The sequence below is a fragment of the Camellia sinensis genome, chromosome 12, assembly GCF_055761805.1.
Source record: "Camellia sinensis isolate YWXY chromosome 12, ASM5576180v1, whole genome shotgun sequence".
In the NCBI taxonomy this organism is placed as follows: Eukaryota; Viridiplantae; Streptophyta; class Magnoliopsida; order Ericales; family Theaceae; genus Camellia; species Camellia sinensis.
This window is the reverse complement of record NC_138972.1, coordinates 102,776,339-102,787,204: the sequence shown is the minus strand read 5'-3', so window position 1 is coordinate 102,787,204 and position 10,866 is coordinate 102,776,339. Positions and strand designations below refer to the sequence as shown.

General features: G+C 39.0%; 1 protein-coding gene across 1 annotated transcript; it reads left to right on the top strand.

Moving 5' to 3' along the window:
* Window positions 1-5,253: 5,253 nt before the first annotated feature.
* Window positions 5,254-5,949, top strand: LOC114282213 (uncharacterized). Its single transcript, XM_028224862.2, has 2 exons — window positions 5,254-5,568; window positions 5,677-5,949. Exons 1-2 carry the CDS (start codon window positions 5,254-5,256, stop codon window positions 5,947-5,949), a joined length of 588 nt encoding a protein of 195 aa, XP_028080663.2.
* The last annotated feature ends 4,917 nt before the right edge of the window (window positions 5,950-10,866 follow it).

The following is a 10,866-nucleotide window of genomic DNA, read 5'->3' as shown; positions in this document are numbered from 1 at the left end:
ATAAGGCCCTCAATTTTCAGTTCATAATAGTAAGTTGAACAGATTTTCCTACGGTGAACAGATATAAAGCCAAAACCACATATAATCATATAAATGGCACTCAAAATCATATTAAACACATAATCACAATTATAATTAAAACTAATTGCATAATATAGAACAGAGTTATCACAGGCAAGGTCCAACATTAATCTGGAAGTATTACTTGAGGGGGTGCATGTTGGGCCTGAGCCTAGTGGCCCAAACAATATGGTGGGTTTATACTTGGGTGATTGTGTGGCCCAGCCTAGTCTCAGACCCAATATGGTTCAAGCTATACAAGAGCAGACGGGGAAGAAGGTTGGTGCAAGCTGAAAATGAAAGGAACTAGCAGTCCAGCAAGCCCAATACACGTAGAAAAAAAAGCTTTGTTTCAAGAAGGAGAAGCAGGGCAGCTGGTGGTCTTAGCAAACACAAAGGTGTCGTCGATAGTCTTAGATTCCAAAGAGGGGCTATTTTCAGAGCCACAACAGCAGCAGTAGCTTCCTCATTGTCATCCTCTCAGAGTCTTTCGAGGATTAGAAGGATAAATCTAGTTGAAGAAGCACAGGCAACTCTGAAGGTTAGAACAGTTTTGGGGCTACAGTATCGTGGCCAAAAAGAAGAGGTTGTGAGCAAAATAGTGGACTTAGAGGAGAACGATTTGGAGAGACTTGTTGGTGTGGATGGGACAAATAGAATCTAACTGTTTGTTAATAGGGGCTATGGGGGTGTTATGTCTGTTTCTTCATGAAGATATTGTCTTAGAATGTTAGAGGGCTGAGAAGGCCAAATAAAAGGGGTAAAATCAAGTACCTGGTGAAAGCTAGGAGTGTGGATGCTTCATTGCTCCAAGAAACGAAAATAAGTACTATGGATGCTTGTTTTGTGAAAATCATTTGGCCTTATGAGGAGATGGATTTTATGGAGGTGGATTCAGATGGTAGTGCAGGTGGATTATTGTGCATCGAGAGGCCAGATATTTTCAAGCTCAGAGACTGCTGCTGTGGTAAGAATTTTATTCTTCTTTCAAGTACATCATGCTATTTTTTTGAGCGTGTCATTGTCAATATATATGCCTGTAGACGTCCCCGAACGTCCCGGGGGAAATCTCCCCCGTTTTGTTCATTTGGGCTCACTACAGTTCAGGACTCAATGTCACGGTCCTGTATTTAATCTCGCAGAGTGCAATGCAAGACCGATGAATCATCAAAGAGTCCAAATCCGACAAATCGTTTTGAAAAACTAATTTTTAGAAAGAAGTGCCAAACATGGACTGCTTTGTTAGATACAGAGTCGCCACCTAAATATTTTATTTTGGGAGAATTTAGGAAACCCTAACTCGTGCCTAAGGCCACGTGTCCGTCATCACCAAAGTTGCCTCGGCTCGGGAACTTGGGAACGATTGGGGAAGGTCAGCTATGAGCACCCCCGCTCGCCTGATCAAAGATCGGCCACTGCTAAACATGATATTTGTTTTTGAAAACAGATGTGTTCTTATTCCGATTAATTAGCTAGAATTACTATGTGATGCGCATAGCAAAACAAGTATAGACTAGATCGCCTAATTTGGAACAAAGCATTGCATATCCATTTGTTCGGAAAAATGGTTTGAGTTTTGCTACTCGCAAGTAGGCTAAAATACGGATTTCAACGAATTGTCCCAATTCAAACAATCCAACCTTCACCCACAGGCATTCAGGCAGTTACATCACATACGCAAATAGCCTCATGGTAAGCATACTGTCATGGCAACACTCACACCCATGCAAGGATGCTAAAGCGTAAATGCTTACCTAGTACTCCAAGCCAAAACAGAAACTAGTTAGTAATCAAATGCATGATCCTAGTTCATGTTAAGATGGTTAATGCAACACATGCAAAAAACAAGTAGAAATAGGCTCGGCTATTCTAAGATGTCATGTGAAATGCAACTTGATACATGTATTCAAATTGGAATTGAAATACAATGCAGTTAGCATGATGCGCCGAGCCCAGTGCATGCAATACGAATGAATGTGTGCAAACATGCTATCATAAGTACGCTAATTGAAACGTGCCCTAAAACTAACCATTGTAAGCGGTTAAATAAAAGGGAGAAAGATGTGGGGTTGGAAGACATGCATCACACATACGCACGCTTATTACACAATTTGCCCTCTCTCGGAGGGACCGAAAGAATAATACAAATTAACTAACTAACAAGCTAATTAATTATTACACAACACTTAACTAATTAAATGAATTAATTAAGCTAAGAAAGAAGTAAAGAGGCCTCGGGAAGAGGGATGAATGCATACATGTTCGGTTTTGCTCGGAAATCCATCGCCATACTCATGCTGCCTCTGTTTACACTGCTCTGCACTTCTGAAAACTGCACAAGTTTCCAGGATGTTTCTGAACCACCTTCTGAGCACTGTGGAAGGTCACCGGCCATGGGAAACTGGTCATCGACCATGTGTGAGGCTCTCGGCCAACAATTCATAGCCGACTGGCACTGAAGATAGCCGACCGGCCATATCTTCCTGCAGAATCCTGTTTTGCTGCAGCAGAAGGCAAACAGAGCATGGCAATGTATTTTCAAAGCAATGTTTGCACAACCACCCTCCTTATCATGTTTAAGACTCAAAGAAGTATGGTTTTCGACCCTCGGACCATCAATCACGCATTTCAATGCATGATGGCCAAAGAAGCCAAGTGTGCAACTCAATATGGAATGAAATACACAAAACACATAAAGGGCCCCAACCTCTATCATGATTGATCAAGAGGCAAGAGATGCACACACAATGCAATGCAACCTAGGCAAGCAAGCAAGTATGCAAATAACTCAAGTGTACAACAAATCTAATGCAACATAAGCATGCTAACATGCAATATGCAATAGGCATACAACCTAAACATGTGGACATGTATAGCATGCAACAACATGCAAAATGAAACAAGCATGCAACAACATGGTGAGATAGACTTACACTAACATGGGTAGCTCTTAAGCATGCCAAAATCAGTGGCCGAATGTGTTGGGATGGTGGCTCGGAATGTGCAAAGATGAAGCTCATGCAATGGTCCATAAATGAGGCATACAAGCACAACTCTCAAATGCATTTAAAGAGTGATAAATGCATGTGAATAACCATGAAACATGGACTGAAATTACACTACAAATGATGCCAAATCATTGAAATAGGCCAAGTAATCCATACTAAATGACTCAATACACAAAGCTTACAAGCAAGATTGAAGCAAGATTGAGCCAAAGCTATGCAAAACAAGTCATGGGTGACCAAGACAACTAAAATCAGACCTCAAGCATACCAAAACATGGATAACATCTTCTTGAAGTCAAGCCAAAAGCATGCTAAAAAGACATGTCACAACATGACGCATGTTAGGCTATTTCATGGGATTGCATGACAAGTGTATGGAGCATGTAAGAGCTAACCAAACCAAACCTAAACAAAGGTATGACATGATAAAATAAGCCTAAGAACATGCTGAAATGGACACAACATAGGCTAAAATGAGATGCTACTTCAAGGAGCATACAAAGCTAGTGTGTGTGATTTACACTACAAGTGTATGAGGCATGTAAGGGCCAACCAAACCAAGTAAAAACAGATCTAACGCATGTTAAAACTAAACCAAAAATCTACTGAGATGGCCCAAAAACAAGCTAGAAACACATGCTCAAACATGAGACATACAAGACTAGTTTGCAAAATTTACACTACAAGTGTATAAACCATGCATGGAATGACCAAGATAGGCAAAAACAGTGGCATATGACAGAAAAATAATTGCAAATACGAGCTAAGACATGGCCAACATGAACTTAACAAAGGTGCTCACATATGAGGCAAATATGACAAGTATTGAAGACAACAAGGAGAGGGGATGGCCCTCTCCTTCTTAGGACCTCAAAACACCACCCCCACTACTGAAATCCCTCTAGATTTCAGTGGTGAGAAGGCCAATACAAGGTGGTCCCGAAGCTCACAAAAAAGGCACAAAAATGAAGCCAAACAAGGCCTAAGAGGGGGGTAAACAACCTCAAACACAAAAGTGATCTTAAACAAACTTCAAAAGCATGCAAAAACAGAACTTTTATCAGTTATAAGTTAAGCTCAAAACAGCATGCAAGATAGGCTAAAAGTGTGTCCAAAAATGGGGAATAAAGAGGGTAGTTCTCACCCTTGATGCACAGCTGCAAAACCAGCAGGTTCTTGGACCAAGAACCAACTCTTTAACCTCTGAAAATGACCTCCAAGAACCTTAGATGAATGGTGGAGATGTGTGGCTATGAGGTGTGGTGTAATAGGCCAAGAACTAGACCCTTTTGAACCCAAAATATAGAGATATAAAGAGAGATATATCTTGGAGCCTTAAACAAATTTTTGGAACCTCTCTAAAGGAGAGGGAGGCCCTCTCTTGTAGAGAAACAAGAGGGTTCAAGCTTCTTGGAGAAGCTAAAGAGATTCAAGCTTCTTCAAGAAGCTAAAAAGGTTCAAGCTTCTTGGAGAAGCTAAAAAGGTTCAAACAGTTCAAGCTTCCTGAAGAAGCTAAAACAAAGGTTCAAAAGGTTCAAGTTTCCGCAAGAAGCTTAAAACAAGGGTTCAAAAGGTTCAAGCTTCCTCAAGAAGCTAAAACAAAGGGTGCAAATCCTCTATACACATGTATGGAGGGCAGGGTCTGTGCCACCTGGCACTAAATATCTGCATAAAGCAGATGAACAGGGTTCGGCCAGTAGAAAAGGCCGATCGACCAACACAAAGGGCCGGCCGAATAAATACATTGCCGACCGGCCATCACTTTTGGCCGGTAGCAATAAAACAGGGTTGGTGGCCTCAGGCCATGGCCGGTGATGTGTGGGGATAGCCAACAAGCCATTTCCCGCCCTCAAGTGTAAAGACCACAAGTCCTTGGTCCAACCAAGCACAAAACAAATACGTCGATAGATCTTGAGGCAAGGCGCGCGATCGAGACCTCCGAGAACTTAAGACGAACACGAACATGGATGATCATCGAGTGTTCAAACGATGATGTCCAAGTCTTGAGGACGGTCAAAAATGGGGTGTCTACAATGCCCCGAATGAGACTGTGTGTAGGAGGTAGCTTTGGGAGCTTCTGGTTAATGTATACCCACATTATTCAAATCCTTGGTGTGTGGGTGGGGATTTCAATGAAATTAGGTTCATGTGTGAGAGAAAAGGGTGCTTTGATAGGGATAGGGGGATGAAGGACTTCAATGAGTTTATTGACAAGTTGAAATTGTCAAATTTGCCTATGCTAGGTAGACAGTTTACCTGGTGTTATGCAATAGATGGAGAGAGATGTAGCAGGATAGATAGATTCCTCCTGGATTCAAGGTGGTTAGAAAAGTTCTCTTTCAAGCAATGGGGTCTACCTAGATCCATATCAGATCACTGCCCCATTCTACTGAAGGGGGATGAAAGGGATTGGGGTCTCAAACCCTTTAAGTTCTTGAATCCTTGGCTTTCATACCCTACCTTTATGCCTGAAGTTAAACAGCTTTGGGAGAATGATCAAGTATCAGGATGGGCATGGTATAGATTAATGAGGGAATTGAAAGAATTAAAATCCTATCTAAGAGTGTGAAATAAGGAGGTGTTTGGTAATATTGATAATCTTTTGAAGTCAGTTGAAGAGGAGGTGCATGATTGGGATTTGAAGGCTGAATCTAGAACTCTGGCTGATGTGGAACTCAGGAAATGTAGAGAGGCTAGGAGTTTGATGTGGAAATTAAGCAAAGATAAAGAGAGGTTGTGGCTTCAAAAGTCTAGAATGCTATGGGCTCGTAATGGTGATAAAAACACTAGGTTTTTCCACCTTATGGCCAGCAGGAGACAGATGAAGAATATGTTAGATTCAATTTGTGTGGAGGAGGTGACCTTTGAGGACCCTTTTTAGATTAAACAAGCCCTAGTTAGGCATTTCAAGCATCAGTTTTCAGAGTCTTGGACTATGAGGCCAAAGATTTCAAGTCCTTTCAATGTTATTAGTCCAGAGGCAGTAGCCAATCTGGAAGGGGAGTTCTCTACAGATGAGATTTGGGCAGCTCTTCAAGATTGTGATGGTTGTAAGGCCCCTGGACCAGATGGTTTTAATCTTGAATGCATTAAAAAGTGTTGGCCTATTATGAAGAGTGAAATTATCCAAATGATTCAAGAATTTCACACAAATGCTAAATTGTCAAGTGGGGTCAATAGCTCCTTCATTGTGCTCATTCCTAAGAAGGATAATCCTTTAGGCATGGGTGAGTATAGGCCCGTTAGTTTGGTTAGCTCCATATATAAGATCTTGGCCAAGGTATTGTCTAAAAGAATGAATGAGGTGCTTCCAACTGTGATTAGTTAGGTGCAGACAGCATTTGTCAGTGGTAGACACATTCTAGATGGAGTGATGATAGCTAATGAAGTTGTCAATGGGTGGCACAGAGCTAAGAAGAAAGGTATAATCTTGAAATTGGATTTTGAGAAAGCTTATGACTCATTCAATTGGGAATTTTTGCTGTCAATGTTGGGAAATCTTGGTTTTGGAACAAGGTGGATTAGATGGATAAAGACTTGCATCACAACATCTAAGGTGTCTATATTGGTCAATGGTGCACCCACTAAGGAGTTTCTACCACAGAAGGGGCTAAGGCAAAGAGACCCATTATCTCCTTTTTTTGTTCATAGTTACTGCTGAAGGTCTAACCCTTTTATTGACAAGGGCCATAGAGAAGGGCTTGATTAAGGGTGCTTCAATAGGCTCTGATCAGTTGGGTATCTCACACTTTCAATTTGCAGATGATACTATCATTTTTTTGAAGGTGATTTGGAGGAAGTTATGAACATAAAGAGGGTATTGAGGTGCTTTGAGGTGTTATCTAGACTGAGGATCAATTATCATAATAGTGTTATTTGTGGAGTGGGTGTTCAAGAGGAACAAACTAAGGCTATTGTTGAAGCTTTGAATTGTCTATCTAAGAAGTTGCCACTTAATTTTCTAGGGTTGCCTTTAGGGGCCAATCCCAGAAGGAAGAGCACTTGGTCTCAAGTTGTGGATAAGATAGAAAAGAAGCTCTCTTCTTGGAATAGGAAATTGATGTCTTTTGATGGCAGATTGACCCTTATCAAATCTGTATTGTCCAATCTTCCAACCAATTTTCTTTCTATCTTCAAGATGCTTAAGGGGGTTGTCAAAACTATATCTAAACTTCAAGCCAACTTTCTGTGGGGAGGGACTGAATCCATTAGGAAAGTGTACCTAGTCAAATGGAGGGAGGTCACAAATAGTAAGAACCAAGGTGGATTAGGTGTAAGGGACTTAGGTGAGGTTAATGTCTGCCTGCTATTAAAGTGGTGGTGGAACTATAGCTATGAGGACAAAGCTTTGTGGAAATCTATGGTATGCTCCAGGTATGGCAGAATTGGTGGGGGATGAACTCCTTCAATGAATCAACCAACAGGGGCCTCAATTATTTGGAAAAATATCTCGCAGCTATTTGAGGTGAACCAGCAACTAGGTGAATTTTTTGGTGATCAAGTCAAAATCAGAGTTGGCAATGGGAGGAGAATAAAGTTCTGGTTCGATGCTAGGTTAGTTAACAGAGGCCTCAAGGAGGAATTCCCCAGATTGTTCAGTTTATCCACTTAGAATGAGGAAAATTTGCAGCAGATTAAGGCAAAAATTGGGGGCACAAGAGGGTGGCAACTTCAATTTAGAAAGAATTTATTAGCCTGGGAAGAAACAGAATTGTAGAGGCTGTTAGGCATGCTGGAATCATCCCCTTGCCTCAGATTTGGTATAGAGGACTCTTGTTCCTGGTTAGCAGAGAGGTCAGGGAGGTTCACAGTAGCTTCTGTGTAGAGGTGGTGGGTTGCAGCTAGAGGGTCTGGTGTGGTAGTCCCAACAGGGGTTTGGGTAAGTTTTGCCCCTCCAAAAATGTAATTTTTTTGTTGGTTCACTTGGCGAGGCAGGGTTAAAATAGCTTCCTTCCTCCAAAGAATAGGGGCCGTTGCTGTAAGTGTTAATAATCTGTGTATTTTCTGCCAAGCTGAAGTGGAAACTGTGGATCATGTGTTTCTGTTCTGCCCTCTAGTTTGGAAGTGCTGGTCTTATTTGGTAGAATGGTGGGACTTGGTCTGAGCTATACCAGGTTCAGTAGCAGGGCTGCTTTATTGGTGGTCTGTTGGTAAATTTAGGTTCAAGTCTTGGGTACTCAAAATATGGCAGATTATCCCCTCCTTTGTATTTTGGTCTGTGTGGAAGTTGAGGAATGAGTGTTTGTTCAAGGGTGCCCATCCTGATTTTCAAGTTTTGTGAAAAGGTTAAAATGCAGAATGCCTTATGGACCAAATGGCACTTGAAGGTGGATTACGCAGTTCATGATATTGTATCCAATCTACACCAAATCAAGTGGTGTGCTGGTTGATAGAAGTTGCTTTGAGGGGTGTTTTGGTGCTGCTGTCTTGCTGAGGGGTGGAGAGCAACTTATCCCTTTGTTGTTCTGGGTGTTGTTGTGAGTGTGCTTTGTTGGTTCCTCACCAACATTTTGCTTGGTTCTCACTTTTCTCCTTTCTTGTTTCTCTTCCTTATTGATGTTCCCCCATATGTATTGTATGGTTTTGTCATCAATAAAGATTCTATTTGCTGATCAAAAAAAAAAATTATTAATTATGGAATTATCTCTAAAAAATCAAAATCAATTAATATCAATTTTTCCCCCTTATAATTGCCTTAAATTCTTTTTATTGCAAAATTGCATAATTTTAACGAAGTTTCATGGCCTTTTAACTTGCATCACTATGCTTTGATTGCCGTAACGGAAAGGTAATGGGTTGAGCCAGTAGGAATTCAATCACCGCGGATACGACTCCCACGTCTGGTGTCTCTTATTTTTCATTTGGTTGATTGATTGGTATGAGACAAAATAAATTAAAATGATTATTCACTATACTCTCCTAAGAAATGATAATTCATTTATAATAGTGAATAATGACTTTATTTATAATGTACCGTTTATTATATTTTTAATTTATCAAACAAGAGAATGAATAATTTGATAGAATGATTATTTCTCCCGTCCCATTTTAAAGAACCACCACTACTTCAATTAGACACTCGTTGCCAAGCAGAACATGTAATCCAATAAATGAGGGAAAATTTTAATTCAGTGTAAATTTAAAAAAAAAAATAATTATAAATAAATAGTAAACTCTATAAATATTAATAGTTGAAGTCAATACTTTACATGAATGTATAATAACTTTCTGAAAGTACACAAATCATGTCCCACTGGGAAAGGTAACCCGAACCGATTTATTTTGCCCAAATTTGTTTCCTGTCCAAATTTTGGATTAGATGTGTGTCGGTTCAAGTGTGAGGTACCAGTCTCTATAGCTTTTAAGTTTTTTAATGCAGTTTTTAAATTTTTTTTCGTACTTATTTATTTAATTTTTTTTTCATATTTTAGTTAAATTTTTATTTTTAAATACACTACCTTAGATGCATCTAAAAAGTAAATTTTTATGAAGAAATTAGGAAAAAAAAAAAAAAACAAACAAAACAAAACAAAAAAATGAAAATGTATTGAATTTTTATATATTTTTTTATATTTACTCAACTTTTTTTTCAAAAAAATAAAAATATTTATTTTGTAAGTGCATTTAGGCTAGGTACATCAAAAATAATATTTTAAAAATTAATTAAAATATTAAAAAAATTCATTAAAGACACAAAAATATGTATATATATATATATAAAACTTAAAAATTCATAATTGTATTTGAAAACTCAAACTAAAGAGAGTGGTGGTGCTTTCCACAAAATTCACTAGATAATTGTAACGCCCTCACAAAAATACCTAAAATCCAACACTTTAGACATGCATTGATATAAAAGAAACTAACCATTTCTATTCATCAAAGTAATTCTTACAACTGTATTACATGTTAATAACAAAAAGCAAATGCCCTATGGGCTTACAGCTTTCCAAGTCAACACCTGATTACACAAAAGAAGAGTACTAACTCTATACAAAATAAGCCCTTGGCTTGATATACATGTAATACAAACAAAATAAACAAAAACAAAAAAAAGAGTCTTCAACTCTCATCATCATCCAAGCTATGTCCTTGGAGGTGGCATACTACCTGTACCTGAAAATAATGTCTCATAAAGGGTGAGCCAACGCCCAGTAGAGATATGCTAAACACAGTATGAGCAATGACTAAGACATTGGCAATTGATAAATGTTCAATTTCCATAAACCAATTCATAACCCATTTCCATTTCATGACCACTATGTCTATGTTTAATTTCAATTTCCATTTCTTATCCATTCCACAATTTACATCAACGGCTCAGAACCTGGCCAACCACTTATATGAGATAGTGACTCATATTAAACATTTCCCATTTTTACGATAGATAAACATACTAGTTGTATCAACATCTCAACAGATAAGCATACAAGCTGTATCCACATTTCAACAGATATGCATATTAGCTATATCAACACTTCCAAAGACAAACATATGAGCTGTATCAATACTTCCAAAGATAAGCATATGAGCTATATCAACACATTATCTGACAAGCATATGAGCTGTATCAGTGGAGTCCATCCCCTATCTCCTCCCAAACAACATCCGGTTTAGAGGTCCATCCCCTATCTTCCCCTAAACCGTGGAGTATATCCCGTATCTCCTCCCATACACACAACGTATATACACAAAGGTCATATATACAATCAATCAATACATAACGTTAATGTATTTTATCAACTGTCATCCTCTATGACATATCCAATTGATTTGTTTTAGTTTGCCTAATCATCAT

Excerpts from the sequence above, each read along its gene's own strand:
- LOC114282213 (XM_028224862.2), top strand. The coding sequence starts at position 5,254 with ATGAAGGACTTCAATGAGTTTATTGACAAGTTGAAATTGTCAAATTTG. Across the intron at positions 5,569-5,676 it reads AGCTTTGGGAGAATGATCAA|TCAGTTGAAGAGGAGGTGCA; the intron begins GTATCAGGATGG and ends AATCTTTTGAAG.